The sequence below is a fragment of the Elgaria multicarinata genome, chromosome 1 (assembly GCF_023053635.1).
Source record: "Elgaria multicarinata webbii isolate HBS135686 ecotype San Diego chromosome 1, rElgMul1.1.pri, whole genome shotgun sequence".
Taxonomy (NCBI): Eukaryota; Metazoa; Chordata; class Lepidosauria; order Squamata; family Anguidae; genus Elgaria; species Elgaria multicarinata.
Genome location: NC_086171.1, coordinates 145040174 through 145061879, shown reverse-complemented (window position 1 = coordinate 145061879; position 21706 = coordinate 145040174). Strand labels below are relative to the sequence as shown.

General features: G+C 41.8%; 1 protein-coding gene across 1 annotated transcript in view; it reads left to right on the top strand.

The window, feature by feature from the left end:
- Nucleotides 1-18107: 18107 nt before the first annotated feature.
- PRKAA2 (protein kinase AMP-activated catalytic subunit alpha 2) overlaps nt 18108-21706 on the top strand; it is a 37583-nt gene continuing 33984 nt past the window's right edge. Inside the window, exon 1 of the mRNA XM_063138507.1 lies at nt 18108-18164. Within this exon, the coding sequence (XP_062994577.1) occupies nt 18152-18164 (13 nt within the window). The 5' untranslated portion in view covers nt 18108-18151. The remainder of the gene's footprint in view (nt 18165-21706) is intronic.

Below are 21706 nucleotides of genomic sequence, written 5' to 3'. Positions count from 1 at the left end.
TCCCTTCCTTTCTCCCCCCCCCCCTGCCCACCCTACTTTTTAATTTTACCTTTTTTTTTTATGAAGAGTTCTAGAGAACTTGAAAGCCTGCACAATCATTTTGTAACTTTTGAGTTGACCTAATAAAGTTACTATGGTGATACGGATTTTGGAAATTTCCTTCTGATCACAGCCCCTGATGCCCATATCTCCATAATATATTCTTGTGATTCAGAATTCGTGAGAATCCTTGGCTTGCTAGGGCCAAATCTAGTTTTTCAGTTGCAGAACTCAGTCTTAACAGTGCTTCTGAGCATGTGCAGAAGCATTTCCTCTGACCTCCACACCTCTGGGATTTAAAATGAAGGGATTTCACATGAGAAGGCACCATGTCCTCCAGACCCCTGATTCGTTAGAAACCAGCCTCTGTTACCATAGCAGATTTGCCAATTTACAATATATTCCAAAATCATGCGTGCTAGCTACAAAACCACAAAATCATGATTTACGAGTCATGATTTTCAGAAATACAGTTTTGAGCTGTGAAAGGAAGCGCTCTTTGCTTCCTTGCGTTTTCCAAATGTGTAAGGAAGCACTCTTGGCCCCTGGGTTGGCAGTTGTAACTCTACATGTGTAATGGATTCCAGGTCCTCCCACCCTTTTTGTTTCTCACTTAGGATCTTGGCTTGCAGGAAGGAAGAGTAAGAAGAAGAGGTAGCTGTTTAGTAGGGTGTGGTGGTGGTGGTGGTGGTGGTGGTGGTGGTGAATCCAAGGGATACTTAACATTTTCTCTGCCACTTGCCTGCCTGCCCTGTCCTAAATCTGCTGAGGACAGTGATATTTCTTTGCCTGTAAGGTACCTGACTGATCACAAAGCCCCAGACAAAGATTCCTTCAATTTGTAACCTTCTTGACGTCTTCCCATCATTTTTCTGTCTTTGTTTCTTAACTGGGGGGGTGGGAGAGAGACCTCTGTAAGGAGGAAGAAAGAATAGCTGCACAATACCTCTTGACTGATGGGGCTGGGAGCTCTCTGGAAACTCCTCGATCACAACAAAACATGTTGAAGCCTGTTCCAGTGTGCCAAGGAGCAGCAACTTCAGGTTTTACCAAAAATCAGCCCTGTCCTGTACCTGACATCATGAGTCACTTAGGCTGCAGTCCTGCCCACACTTATCTGAGACTTCAGTAGGGTTTGCTCCTGCATAGACATGCCTGAGATTGCCGTTTTAGTAAAGTTCTGGTCAGGAGTGTGATGCCTTTGGGACAACAGAATTTAAAGCCCAGAACAACAAGCAACATCTGGGGGCAGGGGGAGAGTCATGAAATGTTCTACAAGTGCAATAAAAGTATGAGTTATTCAGAAGCTGAACAAATGGAGGGCATGCTGAGATGGTCCTTTTCTGGGATGTCGTCGTTCATAGGGGAATGCTGTAAGTTCCTGCAGTGCAGCAGTATGACTTGTAAAAAGGCACAAAAAGAGACAAAAAGCCAAGATGGGCTGAAACTGACAAATTGATTTAACTAGCCAATCGTTTTTGGTGGTAAGCTTCTAGTAAAGGCTGTATAGCATCAAGAGCCAGTGTGGTTCACTGGGAGAAGAGGTCAGTACAAATGTTAGTGACTCATACTTGAATATTCTTTCAGCCATGCATCACACGGAAACGCCTTGCACCGGCCTTCCCCAACTCGGTGCTTTCCCGATGTGTTGGATTCCAACTCTCAGCATCCCCAGCTGGGAATTGTAGTCCAACACATTGGGAGGGCACCAGGTTGAGGAAGGTGGAAGATCACTAGCCTATGTAAGGATACTGGGAGGAATAATGAGATGAGAACTGTAAAACGCATTGCAGAATCTAGAAAAGCTCTAGAAAAGCTAAGTAATTAATACATTACGAGTGTAGTGATATTTATTTTATTATTTATTTATTTATTTATTTATTACATTTTTATACCGCCCAATAGCCGAAGCTATTGATAACAATCAAGCATAGTGTGGTTGCAGTTGTTGCAGTAGGTGTAGAATGCTAATAGGTGCTTTAGACAATCCATTTGCCTTCCTCCTGGATTTTCAGTTCTGAGTGTCCTGGAGCAGCTTTTATCATTCTCTTGTAAAATTGCAGAAACAATCCAGAAGATTTTTTTTTAAAAAAAATCCCCTTTCTATAATATCCACATGATCCAAATCACCACTAAACCACAATCATATTTATCTCTGGGGACATGTACATTGTGGCAGGTGCCTCCACGTGGCAGGCCATTAGTGTGTAGCTGTTCACTTTGCGTATTTGAAAACTGTGGAGGCTGTTTCAGTTGCACTATCCCGTTTTCATGATATTTATTATAGGTGTCAAAAATGGATGTAGATATCCAATTAGAAGTTACACATTTGTATCTTTTTTGTTGTTGCTGTTGTCACACACCCTCACATTTCCAAATTACTAAAACTCAGAATGACAAAATTCGACACAAACTACAGAGATAAGTTCCAGTTCCCAGGGAAATGAAGAAGTATTTTGCCAGCTGGATAGATCCAGTTTTCATTGTATGCTGCAGGATGAGGCAGACAGAGAACACAAGTCATGTACATATTAAATAGGTAAAAGTTCTCATTTGCATGCTGAAATATGTATTGGTACAGTCATTCACATTGGTACGGAGATCCATACACATTCCAATTCATACACAGGTCTTGCATCCAAGTGGAAGCCCCTGTTCATTTCAACAGAGGGAGCAGCTGTGCTTGCACAAAGAAATGCTCCTCATTTGCAAATCAGCCCCCTTCATTGAAGTAAATAGGAAAGCCTTTCTCGACAGAGAAGCCCCATGCAAACCCTGGAGCTTTGGAGCTGGGTATGAATAGCTGGATCAGGGCCTTCCTTTGCAACATTTGCAAGTATACTTGGAACTAGCTTTGGGGTATAGACATAGACCTGTTTCACATGTCACGACAACCCAGGGTTTAAACCCTGAGTTTGCACATGGCTTACAAGTGTGGGTCGTTCCTCCCCAACAACCTGGGTCCCTGGGTTGTTTAGGTCAGCAGGAGCAGCCGGCCAGCCAGCCAGGAGCCAACACACTCCCACTTCATTCACAACAACCCACAATTTAACAAACTGGGTTGTTGTGACGTGCGAACTGGGCCATCGTTTCTGTACACTGTATATAGGGGAAAGGTTAATGCGCGGTTCCTTTTGCTGCGTAATCCATTTGGCATTGTCCCTTAAGCAAAGTTTAACTGCTTTGCTCTCATGGAACAAAATGATTGACACACTGGGAATTTCAACAAGAACAATCCCCAGATTGTGAGACTTCAGCCCCACTATTCATTTAGGATTATTCTTATTACTTAAGCTTCCTTTTCCTGTTCATTAAAAGCTGCTTTGGAACCGTGTAACTTCTCCTACTAAATGCCTGCCTGGCATGAGGGTAATTCTAGCATCTCTCAAAGCAGGATATAGGACTGCTCCATTATTAAGATGGATTTGTTTTTCATAATGCGCACGACAGCGCATCTCCCTCAATGGCTTGAACAGACCAATTCTTATTTTGCCCTCAAAACAAACTCATTTTGTCCACACACAAACCCCACCACCTTGAATGCTACAACCAGAATGAATGTTCATAAAATGTTCCATAAAATGTTAGCAACATTGGCTTCTCTGCACATGGTTGCTCACTTTGCATAATTTGTTCTGAGCTTGATATCTGAATGTCTGGAGATTTTAGAACTTTTCAGCAATGCCTGTGGTATCAGGCAGAGAGATATGGATAGAAGAACCTGAGTACTGGACAAGCAATCAATGCAGACAGGAAAACTGTATGATGCCCATAGCCGAGAGCTTCGGCTATGGGGCAGTATATAAATGTAATAAATCATTATCATCATCGTCATCTTGATTCTTTTGCAGACGCTCAACATAATCCAGAGTCCCGTGAACACGTTGAGCTACATGGGGTGCCGCTTTTAAAGGAATATGCATGTGGATCTGTTTCCTTGGTTGAAATCAGGCACTCCTTGTGGGCGGAGGCGCTCTATGTGTGCCCTGCAACATCAGCACCAGTAAGTAATGGTGAGATGAGGGCAATTACCTGCATAGTTTAAACCTCTCTCTCTGGCATGAAGACTAGAAGTTTTGGGGTGGTTGTTTTTTTAAAAAAGAAAGAAAATAAAACTTAAAATTCTTAGGAAACAGAATTCTAAACCAGTTTCCACAAAGAACTTCATATGCATGAAATTGATGAAGAACTTTGTATTTGCTTTTGGAAAAACCTATTTAGAAATAGAAGTTTTTTCAGTGGAGGCTGGTGGCTTCGATGTCAGTGGGGTGGTGAATCCATTCCCAATTTCAGTCAGAGCCAGTCCAAACACAAAAGAAGCTTCCACACCTTATATAACTCCTTTAGAATCCTGACTGGCCCTGGACTGAAACCCCGAATGGATTCACCACCCCACTGACATCAGAGCCACCAGCCTCCACTGATACACGCACACACACACACACACACACACACACACACACACACACACACACACTTATTTCATTTCTACACTGCCCAATAGCCAAAGCTCTCTGGGCAGTTCACAAAAATGTAAATAAATGAATCAGTAATGTAGAATCTCAAGCTCAGGGAGCCAAAGCCAGCTCTCTGGATTTCCCCAGATGGCCACACACCCTTTTGCTTTATCTCCACCACTGATCATTTGGTGGTGTCCCAGCTTTGGCGCATTTCCATACCTCCATTTTGAATGGCTGAAATGCTTCTCCTAAAGCATCATTGCTGACAGAAGGAGCTTTCAGCTAAGATAGGCTGGTATGGTGACCCCGCTTCTTTTTCCTTTGGCCCCACCCCCTTGCCTTCAGCCCTGCCCAGCACTGCAAGTCCACCCCCGAGAGCTTTTCTAATTTTGCCCTCGGGCTTAAAGAGATTCATCACCCCTGACATATATAGATATACAGATATATCTCTGCATTTGAGTTTCTAGTGTGTTCCCCTGCTGCTGCCTCTTCCTCTGTGCAATGGCACCAAAGAACAGAAAAAGCTGTGCAGTGGGGGGTGGGGCGGGGGGTGTTGCGTGCGTTCAGATGGAATCAGTCCTCAGCCCAGCTCACCTCTTCCGGCTTCTGCTTGTTATTAAAGCTGCAGGAGGGTTGCATTCAAAGAGCCAGTGTAGCGTAGTGGCTAAAGTGTTGGACTGGGAGTCAGAAGATCTGGTTCTAGTCCCCACTCAGCCATGGAACTCACTGGGTGACTTTGGGCCAGTCACAGACACTCAGTCCAGCCGACCTCACAGGGTTGTTGTTATGAGGATAAAATGGAGGGGGGGAAGATTATGTATGCCGCCTTGGGTTCCTTGGAGGAAAAAAGGTGGGATATAAATGCAAAAAAGAAAAGAATAGGCTTATTGTTAAGTTTTGGTTTTAAACTATGATTATAAGAACAAATGGGAAGGAGGTGGGTTGTTTGTACTTGAAGTGGAAAAGCTGAGCTTTGCATTAGCAAAACCTATCTGAGAATGCAATGCCCTGTGCAATGGAGAGATTTGGAAACTGCCTTATTCCAAGCCAGACCATCAGGGCATCTAGCTCAGTAATGCTTACACTGATTGGCAGCAGCTTTCTAGGGTTTTAGGCAAAGGCTTCCCCCAGCCATACCTGGCAGGGCCAGGACTCGAACCTAGGACCTTCTACATGTAAAGCAGGGGCTCTACCAACCTGCCCGCACATTAAGATCAGAAAAAGATGCCCTTCTCATTTGCCCACCCGTGAAAGCAATTAGGTTGGTGTCCATGTGGGGAAGGACCTTCTCTGCAATGGCCCCACACCTTTGGAACAAACTCCCATTGGAGGTCTGCCATGCACTATCCTTGCAGGCTTTTAAGAAGGTTTTGAAAACATTTTATTTTACTGTGGCCTTCTCATGATGAGTACTGTTGTTGCTGCTGCTGTTGCTGTTGTTGTTCTTGCTGGTTTTTTACTGTTGGCTTTTATTGATTTTAATTGCTATTTTATTGTGTTTTAATGCTTTTAATATTTTAACTGTTTTTATGTATTATTATTTTTGTAAACCGCCTGGTGAGGGCTTCTGCCCTGAAAGGCAGCCAAGAAATATTTTAAATAAATAAATTGAGCGACATCCAGCATTCCAGCTGTACCATGAAGTCTGAGGGTATAACTATGCCTTTAGAGAACAAAAGCCTGCCGTGATTTTGATGCATCCTTGTGTCAATACATGAGGAAAATCTCCTGCTTAAAGTCACATGATATGAAAGGGAGTTGCACAAGAAGAGGATTGTGCAGTTATTTACTCTTCCCCTCTTCCCCACTGAAATCTATTTTGGCATCAAAGTCACATGGAGCACCTTGTTTAAACACCATTAATGTGAACCTGAGTTGGGCAAGGATTGTATGCAAACATCAGCCAGCGACCCTCTCTCCCCTTGCAGAACAGCCTGCTCTGCATCAGGAAATTTCTCCCGGGATCCCCTGTGTGTCATTTGGATGCACAGGGATGATCCCGGGATATAGGCATGGTGTAGACATGCCCCAAGGATTTGATTTCAGTACCAGGAACTGTGCTCAACTCACAGTCCTTGAACACAAAAACCCATTCCTGTTACCTCGAGAGTTCTTCATTGGAGCAGCCTAATTTGGGGTGGGAGGGGGAGGAGAGCATTATGTTGTTGCTACTGTGAAACAATTGGGAGTTGGAAGACTGTGCTGATCTATTGTAAATTGCTCAGAGATCTACCTGAGGATCCAAATCTACCTTCTGCACAGCCTTGTTTTAAATCCCTTGTCATTAAGAAAGAGAGGAAGTTAAAAAGGTGTTGGGTTAATGGCACCTTGCCTTGAATTGGGCTTCTCTAAATGAGAAGAATTGGGCTTCTCTAAATGAGTGATTTATTGCACGCTTGTGACTGGCCACTCACGAAGGTTTGTGGGTCTTTTAAATGATGTCATGAACAACCAGGATGTCTCCTGTGGAGTCCATTGGAAATTCTGTCATGAAAAAAAAAAAAACACTTTTAAAGTGCTAATGTCTGGAAAAAAGTGGGATCTTTCACCACTAGATGGCGCTGTCTCAATGGAACTAAACAGAAGGAAATAGTCCGTTCAAACCTCATGGTCCCCCTTCTCTGTCTGTGTAATTAAGCCCATAACAATTGCACCAAAAAGCTGGAAGCACAAATGCCCCGAGTAAGCAACACAATTTCCCCTTAATGGAAAGTCACTCCTTGTCAGATTACCTGGCAAAGCCTAAAGTGTGGTTTGGGGATGCATCATCATTTGGATAGTGCTTTTCATTGGTTGTCAGGAAGCCTTTTATAGTAGGATTGCAATTGACAGCCTAACAACTCTTCCACTTCCTTTGCATAAGATTCCACTTTGTTCTGGGCACTCTCACAGCTATGCCTATAGATAAGACTGGGGCAAATGTTTGTCTACCCTTTAAAAGTCCCCACATGGCCATGAAGCTCACTGGGTGACTTAACCAGGGATGTTGGAGAAAGCTACAATGGAGTCAAATGCATTTGGTTTTCTGTGAATTCGACCTGCAAATTTTCCATGTTGCGTGGTTTCTGCAGACTTGCAGACCAGCTTTTAAAAAAAACTTTTTAAAAAAACTTGGGGGGGGGGAGATTTGCACAAATTCTCACTTGTGCAAATGTGTATTAGTGCAAGTGTGCAATAGTGCTAACGAGCATGGACACAATTGTGTATTTCCACAAGTGGAACAAAATTCTCATACACCCCTAAAAAATCCAATTCCATCCATCAGTGGGTGATGGAACAAAAGGCACAGTAGCAATCAACGAAACACATGGAATGGATTTAACAAAATCAGCACATCCTACTTCGGGCCAATCACTAACTCTCAGTGTAACCTATCTGGTAGGCTTGTTGGGAGGATAAAATGGAACCGGAGGGAGATCATGTATACTGCCTTGGGCTCCTTGGAGAAAAAGCGCATAATTGATATAAATGTAACAAATATAAATGTTCAACCAGTGCAGTACTGTATCTTAAACAAACAAACAACCATTAAGAACAGAGTGAATAAGCTGATGGGGGTAAAGGAGCTCTTTGGTCCTTGCCAAAAAAAGTTTAGAAATCCTTTCACGCAACACTCACCAGTATCCTGAGATTATGACTTGCTGGTGTCAAGTGTACCAAGATGGCTTGCCGTGTTATGGCATGTTCATACATGAAATTCTTGCTCTCTGATCTGCATAGCCGTTTCTGAATTTCTGATGAGCTTGCATTCCCTTTGAAGGTAATAGGAGCTTCACCCTTGTCAGCAAAACTGAGGGCCACCATTTGGTCTGAAAGGTAAACAAGTAGACATGCCCTGCCTAAGAGTGAATCCTATGCAGGACTGAGAACAGCCCTCTTGAACACGTGCTTGTGAGTTCACAAAGCTACAAGAGTGACAATCCACAAGTGATTTCAATGGAAGAATAGGGCCCCTTTGGTAAGTTTATGCTTCCTTTTTTTAATTTGTCCCCGAGAGTTTATCTGAAATGGAATCCAGTCCCTGAGCTGAAAAGAGTTCCCCCTGGTACATACATATGTATGAGTCTGTGTACATTTTGCTACTTTTAAAATCTATTTTAAAGTGTTTTATTCTGTTTTTACTTTATCTTGTACACCGCTCCAAAATTTTCAATGGGGAAAATTGGGTACATAAATATTGTAAATAAATAAATATATATATATCACACTATAGACACACACATTATAAAAATTAAAGAGAACTACGTGTCTGTCTGACCATCCATCTAATCTCTCCAAGAAACCTCACAGTATTATTTTGCTTACAAAATTATTTTGTAATTAATTTTAATGCGTCCATGTGGTTGGAGCCAACAGTAACATCTTCAGCCACTAGGGGCAGACTTCCCTAACCGGCACATAGTTTTAGCACATGGCTTTGAAGCCCATGCTCCCCTTTTAAGCCAGGGGAGATCAGCAGGGTGAGAAACAGTTACACATCTGCCCCCAACCCCTGCTATGGGGCAGATCCTCTTCAGGGGAATGGAGTGGACAGACCACTCCCTCAGGGGGCCATATAGGGGTGCACCGTGGCAGAGGCAGGCACAATGTGTCGAACTCCAACAGCTGCGTAAGTCTGCTTGAACGCTTCACTGTATCAAATTAAGGGCTATTCCAAACCATGCAAAGCCAGGCCCATTTGTTAGGGGAGGGGCTTTAGCTCAGTAGTAGAGTCCGAGCTTTGCATACTGGTCTCAGGTTCGATCCCCGGCATTTCCAGGTAGAGCAGGAAAAACTCCTGCCTGAAGCCCTGCAAAGCCCTAACGTTAATGCAATGCTTCTTAAACTTGCAGATGACAAACATAATCTTATAACTGACAAAGTCCCTTCTCTCACTTGAAGAATGTGTCCACTAGTTGTGCTTGATACGACAAATGTGTATCTCATCTTTTTTTTCTTTTTTTTAAAAAAAGCTTCTTTCAGAAATACTGTTTCCACCGCATGCAAAATCATGCCAATTTAATTGATATATTAATTGACTAAAATTCAAAGGATTAATCAATTAAAATACCTTTAATCAAGCTGCATTCCTAGTTAGGATATGTCTCCTCTGTAGCACCCAAAGAACTATTCCTGTCAGGGAAAAGAGACAGGACTAAATGATCTGACACTTTGAATCCTAAACTCACCTACTAATAAGTAATTCCATGGACTACAGTGGGACTTACTTCCAAGTAGACAACTGCTTAAGGATCATGCCCCAAGGTTTAGGCTGCAATATTATATGCATTTCTTTGGCATTAAGCCCCACTGAAGTACGTGGGACTTACTTCTGAGTAGACATGTATAGGATTGCACTGTAATTGTCCTCTAGAGAGGCAAGTCTTACTAATGAGTTTATGACTTGCTCTTTCTAGAAGTCACATCTCCTGCTATGAATAATCTTCCCCAAAAAGTTGAAATATTTTATTGGCATCCCTTTGGCTTCTTTTAAAATAAATGAATAAATAAAATCGTTTGATAGAGTAACACAAACTATTATCAGAAAAATAATAAAATTAACTGTGAGGCAGGAATGTGGGGGGAAAATAATGTCCATAAAGTTAGGTAATTGGGGGTGGGTGGGTGAGACTATTTAGCAGGTGCCTTCTGATTATCTACCAGACAGAGTGAATCAGTTTTGTTTCTGCTTTGTGGAGGGTTCCTTTTCCTGCTTTCATGGAAACGACTGAAATTTAGTGATTAAGGGCTCAATCCTATGTATGCTTAGACAGGAAAAAAGTCCTACAACTCCCAGCATTCCCCAGCCAACCATGGCTTGCCCAGGAATGCTGGGACTCATAGGACTTCTTTTCTGTCTAAACATACATAAGAGTGTTCCCGAAGTATTTTACAAACTCAAACAAGGAAATACTGCCATCTAGTGCCTTTAGCATGTATTATAATCAGAGCAAATGTTACTCTCCTGTCCTGACTACATGAAGGATTTTCAAACATACTGCCTCCATAAGAGTACATGATGTAAAATGCTGATGCAATTGTGCTCTACCCACAAAGTATTCAAATTCTTTGTTTTATTGAGATTCATGGAATTGGCTCAAATGGAACGTTTTCCTCCTCCCTCATTGGAGGGAGAATTTCATGAAAGAAATGGGGGGAAGAGCTGCAGTCCCAGTCCAAATCGGGGCTGTGCATGTTTACAAAGAGGTAAAGAAAAGTAGCCTGCATGAGTGCTAGATAGAACATTTAGTTTGGCCCCAAACACTGTGCCCAGACTAGAGATGTGAAGGCCCAGAAAAAAACTGGGGAAAAACGGGAAAAAACAGTTTTTTCCCCCCGGGGGGTGGGTGGGTTTGGGGTTTTCCGAAAAATTGGGGGAGGGGGAAATGAAGAAAAAATGGATTACGGGATGTTTTATTTTAGCATGATGAATAAAATGTTTAAGACAAGGTATTCAGATATTTACTTCTCCAAATGATCTCTAAAAACTGTACAGTATCAGATTATTACAATGTCTGTGCACCAAGGACAAGCAAGTCCTAGGTTGCAAACTGAGACTACAACTCTCAAATGCAAGATCAAGATGCATTTCTACCTCTAGGGGGCACTGCCATGGAAGCAGAGACTGAAACTGATAGTGATAGCTATAGGTCAGAAAATGAGTCTGATTAAATTTCATGCATATTCATTGAATCTTGGTTCCCTTTTTTTCTCAGTTCTTTTTATAGGAATGGGGGCTTTATGTCTTGACGCTGGAGGACTAGCGGAAACATAAATAATTTTCTTTGTTACTAATGTTGGTGGTTTCTTCTGTTGTTATTGTTGTTTTAAATTGATTTTTTTTGCCTGCTCCTCATAAACTGGCAGAACCAAAGAGGTTCCTTACAGTTTATTTATTTATATATATTTATTTAAGCATTTTTATCCCACCTTTCAGCCAAAAAGGCTCTCAAGAGTGTTCCTAACAGTTCAGGAGCTTGTAGCTCCATTTGCTACCAAAAAAAGTAAAAAATAAGAATAGTAAATTAAATTGGTAATAATTGTTTGAATACACTGTAGTTTTAATATACCAAATGTAATAATTTTATGCTAAACCAACTTGGACATAATTACATTTTATGTTACTAAAGTAACAAAATGACTTTCAATCTGTAAAAAGTGCTAATATTGCATTATTTCAATTTTTCTGAAAATTTCCATTCTCCCCCCCCCCCCCAGAAAAAATGGCTTCAAAATTTCTGGAAATTTTACATCTCTAGCCCAGACCAAACTCTCATTAAAATATGCTGCCACAGTGCTAGTGGAAATGAATGCTAGTGCAACAGGGAGCTAGTGCTTGATAGCGCCACTGGAAACCAGCCCAAGTTAGCGCTTCCAGGATGGGAGAAGCTGGTAGAGCTGATGGAAGGGAGCTTCACTGACTTGGCCCAATTCATGAGTGTTAATTTGGGCTCATTTCTGGAGTTGCACTAGCAAGTGCTAACTGCCCCTTGAGCTAGCGTTTGTTTCTTTTGGCACATGTTTAGTCCTGCGGACTGCCTCCATTGGATATTGCCTATGGATCTGCAAATGTGTCTGATCATAACGTTTGGTTATTTGGCAGATGTTGGATTTGCTTCTCTGTGATTTTAATTTCTGGTGCATTGTAAACCTTGCCAATTGTTTATACAGGCAAATTAAACCTAGGGATCCTGTCAAAAAGCATAATTGTTTGGCTTGTAGGTTGAATCTGTTAGGTTTGTAATTCCCAAATATGTAATGAGCCTGGACCGCCATCCAAGAAATTTTAATATTGTCATCATTTCAACGGAGATTGGTTGTGACTTAATTTTGTATTTTCTGTGCCTGCGTTCTGCATGACTAAGCATCTAAACCCAATCATTTTCGCATGCCGTGATGTAAGTTGCCCTAACCCTTTCATTTCTGGAGGAAATGAAACGCAAATGGAAAGACTTCACTTGCCCAAACCAAGCAGTTTAAAAGTTTGGATCTGAAATCATACAACAACCAATCACTGGCGATGAAGTTGTACTATCTCTTAGTATCCACTTCTTGTTCAGTCTTTCCAGGTATCCTGTGTGTTGTCTCTGTTCCTTCCTGTTCTGCAGCAGAAGCAGAGTTCACCATCTCTCTGGACTATAGTAAACAAACAGCACACTTAAATCCTGAGAATCTAGGAAGGGTTCTGTAGTAACAGTTGTTCCCATGATGTACAGATTTGGGTGGCATGAGGGGGAATGCTATATCACACCCAGCATATTCCCAAGATATGCAAGACTTCAGAAATTCATTGAGATCTGCAATTAATGAGCAACTTTAATCTGAACTTGTAACACTGGATTTGTTACAAGGTGAACTAATTAAAGTGTTCTGATGGGCTATGTTCACCCAGCTCTACTTAAATCATGGAAAGTTCTAACTGTGATGCCCTGCCCCCTCGTGTTGTCCCAACATCACCTGAGACACCCACAAGCACCCGACAGGACTGTCCACGCCACTAGCACCCAGGACCACTTCAATCCCCCCTGTGCTAATGAAATGTTTGGGGGTTTAGGTCTACTGCTGCTGCTCCTGTCTCGCCTCTTCTTTAGGCCCCACAGCTCCACTGCCCAGCAACCTAGCCCTCAGTTTCCCATTCCGCTTCCACCATTTGATGTTTTCTCCTCAGACACCTCCACAGACCACACCAGTTGTTTGTAAATATAATTGGAATTTATTAACTCAAGTAAATGTGTGTATAAGCTTAATGGTTTTCTCAGTTCAAATGCATATGGTTGCAAGGTTCAAAGAGTATTGGTTTCAGTCACTTCTTTATTTACTAGGTTCCACTATATATATCTTAAAATCTTCTACTTCTCTCTACCTCACAGAATTCTAACCTACACACTATATCTCTCACTCTCTTCACAGACTATCTCCTAACACTCAAACTCTCATATTCTACTGACTCATCTCAGACTGACACTTCTTACTCAGCCAATCTGCACTCCCCCTCAACCATCCAATCAACACTCATGCATTCAACCCCCCCCTTCTACAAATTGTAAGTACCTTGAGGCCTACTTATTTCCTGAACCTTATACATATAAACAATAAGTGTGTGTGTGTGTGTGTGTGTGTGCGTGTGTGTGCGTGTGTGCATAACACACACACATTTACATCATATTATGCTTTAGGGTGGATTCCTGCATTGAGCAGGGGTTTGGACTCGATGGCCTCATAGGCCCCTTCCAACTCTACTATTCTATGATACTAATGCAGCTGAACATCACACTAACTTGAGCTTCTATTTTGATAGGAAGATGAGATATACATTTTGAAATTAACATCTTATGGTTTCCAAGATGGTTCAACTATCAAATACAAGTGTCTGGAACAAAATTAGAATAAGTATGGCAGGTTAATAAGTAAAGCAAAAAAGGAGTGTAATTATTAGACATTCCAGCAGAAGATAAACATCAGTATTTCAAAATCACTCTGTATGTGTGTATGTGATATATGTATATGTGTATATATATATAATGTGGTTATAGCTAACCTTATAGAGCTGTGTGTATATACTCCCCTATGTGTTATGTACACAAAGCAGGCATTTTCATAGTGAGCTGGCAATGAAAGAAATAGTATGTGTGCAAGGGTCTATATAAAGGCTGGTAAATTCTGACTTTGTGCTACTTGCTGGCCAGGATCCAGGACTAAGTTTGGAAACCAAAACAAGTGGTATGCTGAGCCTGCATTTTCAGGTCATTGTAAGGATAGCTCTGTACATCACAACCTTACAGGAAAAAAATGCTTCAAAATATGACGCTTGCTTGCATACTCTGTTCAGCTGAACTATACTGTTACTAACAATGAAGACAAAGCTGTTAGCCAGAACCCCATGTGAACACTAATGGGTGCCATGAATTTCTGCAGCTACAGTCTGACCTGTTCATTTCTAAACACAGTCCTGTTTTGCATGCCAAAAGGAGTGTGCATACACAGATGCTCCTTCCATTGGAATGTATGGGAGAATTGCTTTCAGATGACCTTGCATACTGGATTACCTCTTCTCTGCCATGCACACAATAAACACACATGAGATCAAATCACCAAAATGGGATGAAGGTGTGTGTGTGTGTGTGTGTGTTTATAACATTAAGGGCACAATCAATTGTGTGGTTAGGCAGAAAAAAAGTCCTATAACTCCTAGCATTCCCCAGCCAGATGGGAGTTGCAGGACCTTTTTCTGTCTAAACATGCATATGATTATACCCTAAACTCATCAATGGTTTATAAGTGCTTAAACAATTTAACCGCACAATCCTATATATGTTTACTCAGAGTTAAGCCCCACTGAGTTCAACTCAGTGGGGTTTACATCTGAGTAGGGCATGAGTAGAGCACTCCCAGCCCACGAAGGCAGAAGACGAAGCCAGAAAATGGTATCATCATCACCATCATCATCAACAATAACGGTTTAGGCTACTTTCTACTCCAAAGGAGCTATCCAGGGTGCTGAACCTCCTTTGGGGACAGGGGTTCAGCATCTTGGATAGCTCCTTTAGCGTTCTGCCAGGTTCTGACTGAAACCCAGAATGGATTTACAGTCCTATCAAAATCAGAGCCATCAACCTCCACTGGTCACAAATGGTTTTTAAATGGGTGAGCCTATTGCATGGACAGCCATTGAGAAAAACTACAATGATTGCTTGAGGATGTTTAAGTCCAGGGATCTTTGATGTTGTGAGGTTAGACTAGAGTACCGCTGGAATCCTTTCCCCTTCTTGAAAGGCAGGCTGCTACTCAGGCTGCAATCTCACACAGCAGTGGTGGCAAATCTCTGGCTTAATTTAGCCTGCAGAGGTTCCCAACCTGGCCTGCACAGGAATGTCTATGAGCCCCTCTCCTCTGCAAGGCCCCTCCTCCTCCCATGATGTCATCCCCACCATTTGGCATTTCTCTGTGTTGTTGTAGATGACACCCATCTGTAAAGTAGGACCTGCTTGATGGAACTGTTGTGAAGATGAACAAGGGAGTACACCTTATATGTCAATGTGCACTAGAAATGATTGCATGTCTACTCAGAAGTAGGTCCCACTGAGTTCAATGGGACTTATGCTCACATTAAGTGGGCATGACTGGGGCATTTTTAGTGCGGAGGCCAGATTGCCTCCCTTGGATCATTCCAGCAGGCTGGAATGATGTCAGAGGTGGGGGCTCTGTTGTGAAGCCCCTTCTCTCATACACCCCACCCATGGTGGAGGAGCATTTCCTCCAAGTGCTGGCAGAGTCAGGTGCCTCCTTCAGATGCCTCATGCTGCCCTGCTGAATTGCTTTCTCTGCTCAGATGGAGGCACAGAATTTCATGGGTTTCTCTGTGAAGGGGAGAGGGAGGGGTGCTTGGATTTTAGAATGGAGCTCCGCCTCTGACATCATCCAGCCTGCTGGATTGATCCAAGGGAGTAGACATGTCTAGAACTGCACTGCGAAGCACAATAACAATGTGAAAAAACTGTTGGCTTCAGCCTGAGTGGGTTTGCTTCCTAAGAGGACCCTGGAAGTAGTTCAAGGCAACACCCACTGCTTCTGGCCTGAGGAGAGAGAGGCCACAGCCTGAGAGAGTTCAATGGAAAGGCTTTGTTTGAATAAAACTTGTGGATTTGTTTGAATAAAACTTGTCATAAAGGCCCTTCTTTGCATTTCTGTTGTGGCAGCAAACTGAGCTACTGTATATAAGTAACATATTTTCCATGGTTGCACAACAGATAGTTTATTTTCCTCAAAACGTCATTTGCTCCTGTTATTCCCAAAAGTAGAACTGACAACAAATGGATCGTAGGAGCCAGATAAATGCAGCCATGCAACAAACGATGACAGTTATCTCCCCAAAATGTGAAATATCTATCAGGGTAACAGCTTGATGGATATTGAAAAAGGGATTGTCTGGCATTGCAAAACTATACATGTCTATTCAGAAGTAAGTCAAACTAGGTAAGTGGATATAAGATTGCAGTTTTATAGTGAAATCCTATATATACTTACTTGGGAATAAGTCCTACTGAACGCATTTTCATCTTCCCCTGTCAATTTCACCCTCTGTCTCCACTCCCCTGCTTTGCTGGGGAAGTGGAGGTTGAAATTGACAAGTTCTTTGACAAATACCAAATATGGCTTTGCTGGGCTAAAAATAATGTGTGGACAGAATGAAATTGACAAGGATATTCACAAGGTGGTAATATGCCTTGTGGGGCTACATAGAAGACAGATGAACTTGCGGAACTGTACACCTGCACAAGATCCTCGGTTTTTTAAAAATAAAAAAGGATCCCATTTGCGCAAACATAAAGACTTGGGAAACTAAGATCCCATTTGTGCACATTTCTGCCATTTTTTTAAAAAAAAGCTAATCTGTGTATTGGCTTGACTCACTACAGATTGAGTTTCTACCACTGGGGTGGAGGTGGGGAAATGGAACATTTGCCAGAGTCAAACCTGTAAAATCCATCAAGATTTCACCCCCCAAATGGAATTCTCATACATCCCTACTTGAGCCCATTATAAATTGAGCTGTGAACCATCTTCACTGACACCACTGCCCCCTCATCCTTCTCTCTCCCTTACATGGCAGTCAGAAGGGTTCACACTGAGGCCTCTGTTATGCCCTATATGTAGCTGTGTCAGTATTCTGGACCATTAGGAGTCATAGTAAATTTATTTCCCATGACACCTGACATTTCTTATTCATTTACCATGTTCTTGATAGCTCTGAATACTTGTGCAAGCTCATAATAAATATAGTACCCATGGATCCTGGCATTTCTACTTAGCATCTCTGGGTTCCATTCTCCTTCTGATGGCAATGAATGGATCTGACCTTAAAAAAAATATTTGGGGCTCCATTTGAATCTGGTCCCTCGCAGAGCCAGAGAGCTTGACTAATTCTCATGGCCTTAAGGCAAGCTGCTGATAAATGACAAACCCAGAAGCCTTTTTCTTTTTCAATATCCCATGACAGTTCAAGCTTTGAGTTGAGCCTCTTCAATTTCCTACTCATCAGGAATCCATTTATATCATGGTGACATTTGTGAATCAGCAAGCAGCAGCAGCAACACTATCTAGGCTGACAAAAAAGAGAACACGTTCTTCTGATATGGCCCTTTTATATTAAGAACACTTTGACAAACTATTTTTCATTATAGTATGGGGTTTGCGCCATCTAGTGTTCATCATTCACATACATCCCATCATTAAAAACCAAACAAACAATAACTGTAAGTTTAACACCAGATTTAAGGCTATCTCATGTTGGGTCAAGCTTCACAACACCAGGAGACGGACTTGCTTCATGATCAGTAATTATGCTGTGCAAATTGCGATTACCTACAACTTACCCTCCATGCACACACATGCTCCCTTGGTCTTTCAGACCAGGCACTATGGGTAGCATGGACTGCCTGGAACAAGGAAATATGGCTATGTTGTCCTGTTCCTCTACTGCCCAATGAAGAATCTGAGCCTTGCTGTATTGCTTAAAGGATCCACATGTGAACTGACCCGTGTTCATTTCTTGCTCTGCAGAATCTCCTATGGCAGCTCCTTAGGACCAAAAAGGGTTGTGCTCCATGCACCCTTACATACAACCATGCATGCATCTGTTCAACACAGATTCCCACCTTCAACAGATTCTGAACATGCTTTCATATGGTATGAACACACATTTACTGTGATGTGTGGATAGCCCTCTCATGTGAAGACATTTTCACAGGTTGTATATATGTATAAGCACTGTGCCCAGTCCGTGGCTTTTCCTGGCTACTTGCGAGTAAGCGAGCAGCCGCAAAAAGCCATGGACCCTGCTAGACGTTCCGCAACCCTAATTCGCTTATGCCAGCTTAAGGCCAGTTTTAGCGCGGCCTGACCCCAGATTCCCCTGTGCGTCATCTGGATGCACAGGAGGGAAACTGGGCCTCACACCGCGCTAACGCCTGGTCTAGCAAGACCCTAAGTTGCTGTACCTGTTGCACTATTTAGTGGATTGGTTTGGAATTTGGCACATTTGTAGACCTTATCAGTTAGTTCACGGATGCTAATTGACGGATTATCTGCTCAACATGTATGATTTTTATAAGCAATAGAATATTACGGAGCATAATGGTGGAACCACAAACACTCCAATTCCCTTAGGTTTATACTAATTTGTCTCTGGCATGTCAAAGCATATAAATCTCTCGCAGCATCAAGTTTGTGAATCTGGAGTGACACGGCTGTCCTTGAATTTGCAGTAAGACAAGTTGTTGTCTTTTCATCCTCCTTAGTCACTCTCGCTTACAAAAAATAACCCATCCACTTTTTCCATTCATGTCAGCTAACATGAAGTGTCAGGGATAATAGGCTCTCCTCTTTCCTATTAGGTACAATAACTACAGTGTCCAATATACTCTGTTATGATTTATGAGCTGTTGTGAAGATAGACAGTGTGGTTTAAAAATCAATATAGTCTCCATCCTTTTTTTAAAAAAAAGGAACCAAGAAACCATAATCATTTTTTTTAACCAAATATTTCATGGGCCATTATGAAGTGGCCCTTATAGTGCAACCATATGCATTCATACTCAGAGGTAAGACCCACTTAATTCAAGGGGGCTTACTTCCAGGTAAGTGCATACAAGATTGCAGTCTTAGAGTGATTGCTATTATATAGCAATAGACCCATAATATCTAGCTATACTAAATTGCACGCCTGCAATGATACTGCACAGTATGATCATCAGAAAATGTACTGGCAATTGATGCCAAAGTTTCAGACACCAGAAAGCCAATGCAAGAGCTTATGGTCACCATGAGATAGGATTTTCCTCCTCTGCAATTATTCAAATCTTTATTTAAAAGATTTATACACACTGCTTTGGAAGGAAAACCTTCCAAAGCAGTGTGCAACAAAACATAAAACCCACAACAACAAACCATTGTAAAATTCACTTACATTTTCTCAATAAGACATTAATTTTTACTAGTGCTGCGCTGAAAATTTTGACCATTTCATTTTTGGCATTTTGGGCGGGGGGGAGGAAACAAAAACTTGGGCAAAAGAGGCTGGGAGAGGTGAGAATTTCAGAGGATTTTTCTCCTTGGGGTTTCCACATACCTTTTTAAATGTAGCCAGTTGTTGAGGGGTCTTTTTCTTTCTTTTTATATATTTTTAAAACACCTCCAGTCCAGTTCTTCCTGAATACTTATTGGAGAGGGTGAGGTCACATGGTCTCCAATAGGCATTCACTAAGAACGGCTGAGTTCCTCCAAATGCTGCGGGAAGGAGGGGTTTGCTTTTTTGGTAAAACTAAAAAATAGGAAGACTTCCCCATAGCAATCAGCTTCACTTAGAAAAGGTATGTGGAAACCCTATCGCCCTCCGCAAGGAGAAAAATCCTCTGAATTTCCTCCCCCCCCCAACACCTGTGAAAGAGGCAGAAAAAACTGCCTCTTTCACAGGAAGAAAGTTCCTGAAAATAGGGGGCAGGATTTGGCCCAGCACTTTTTTACTAATTTTTGTCAATTGCACCCAACTCCATCCTGTCTGAACTTGTACATTTCCCCCACTTATTCTACCTCCGTTTTTTGCCCTTTCCTTTACTAAAACCTGATGTTCACACAATACAAATTCTGCTTGAAATACATTTCTGAATTGTGCATTAGTTTGAACTATTATATATGCAACTTTTTCTCCAATCATAGAATTCTGAGTTGACGCCATATGAATAGACATTCAGGATGCTGCCATCCTAAGACAAACTATGAACACAGAAACACACACGCTGCATGAAAGAGTAGGAGGTTCCACTTTTATAAACTATTTTGTCCCCTACTGTCAAGATATGCAACAAAAATCAAACCTCCCAAAAACCCAATGTAGCTGGGTCTACACTGGCCTATGGTACACTTTATCTAGGGTGACCATATGAAAAGGAGGACAGGGCTCCTGTATCTTTAACAGTTGTATAGAAAAGGGAATTTCAGCAGGTGTCATTTGTATATATGGGGAACCTGGTGAAATTTCCTCTTCATTACAACAGTTAAAGCTGCAGGAGCTATACTAGAGTGACCAGATTTAAAAGAGGGCAGGGCACCTGCAGCTTTAACTGGTGTGACGAAGAGGAAATTTCACCAGGTTCTCCATATATACAAATGACACCTGCTGAAATTCCCTTTTCAATACAACTGTTAAAGATATAGGAGCCCTGTCCTCCCTTTCATATGGTCACCCTACTTGCACCTTGCATAAAGTTCATTGACCTAAGGTTCAATTCTGTACATGTCTATTCAGAAGTAAGCTCCATTGACTTCACTGGGACTTACTCAGTGTTTTTATGCACTCCTTTTTGTACTTTATGTACTGTATCTTAATCATTTTTAAGTTTTGTGAACCACCCAGAGAGCTTTGGCTATGGGGCAGTATAGAAATATAATAAATGAAATGAATGTCTAAGTTTGCAACATCGTTCTTTCTTCTATTCATGCAAGAAGATTCACCTTCTGTTTCCCCTTTTCTCCTCTGTTCTACTCACTGCCTTATCCACCTGCCTTGTACCGCTAGCCTAGTTCTGTAATTTTCCATGGGCAAACTTTTCCATTTCCAAGCCACACCGATGACTTTTGAAGAAAGACCTTGCTACTTTCTGGATATGAAAAGTCTTCTGGCTACAAGATAGAGAGGCAAAGCAATGCTGTGTTTATTTCTCCTTTAAACAAGGCCAAGGCTGTGCTAAATGGGAATCTTCCCTTTTTGTTTTGGTATGGTAGACGAGAGCATTGATATGGATATTGTATTAGGAACGCGTCTGGCGACATGTGCAGCAGAACAGCAATGGAATGCAGTGTCATAACGTGCAAGAATTAAGCCATGTTCTTTTAATTACTCTGTGAGCCCTGCAATGAATGGACAGCAGATGCTGGTAAAATGATTATCAGACAGTTAACAGTCATAGACCCATACATTTCACGTGAATATTTAATGACATTTTCCAGCAACCAGTGTCTAGTGAATATTCCTGCAACCTGAGATCTAGCATCCGGAGTCTAGTGCAAAAGACATGCCCTTTAAATTATAAAATAATTCTGAGTCCAGGAATTAGTTTTGAATCCAAAACTAACCAGAGCTCAAGAGTCTTTCCACACAAAACCCCATTCATGGTTACACCAAGCTTTCATTTCAGCATTATAATTTTGGGCAGAGAAGTTATTTGATTGTT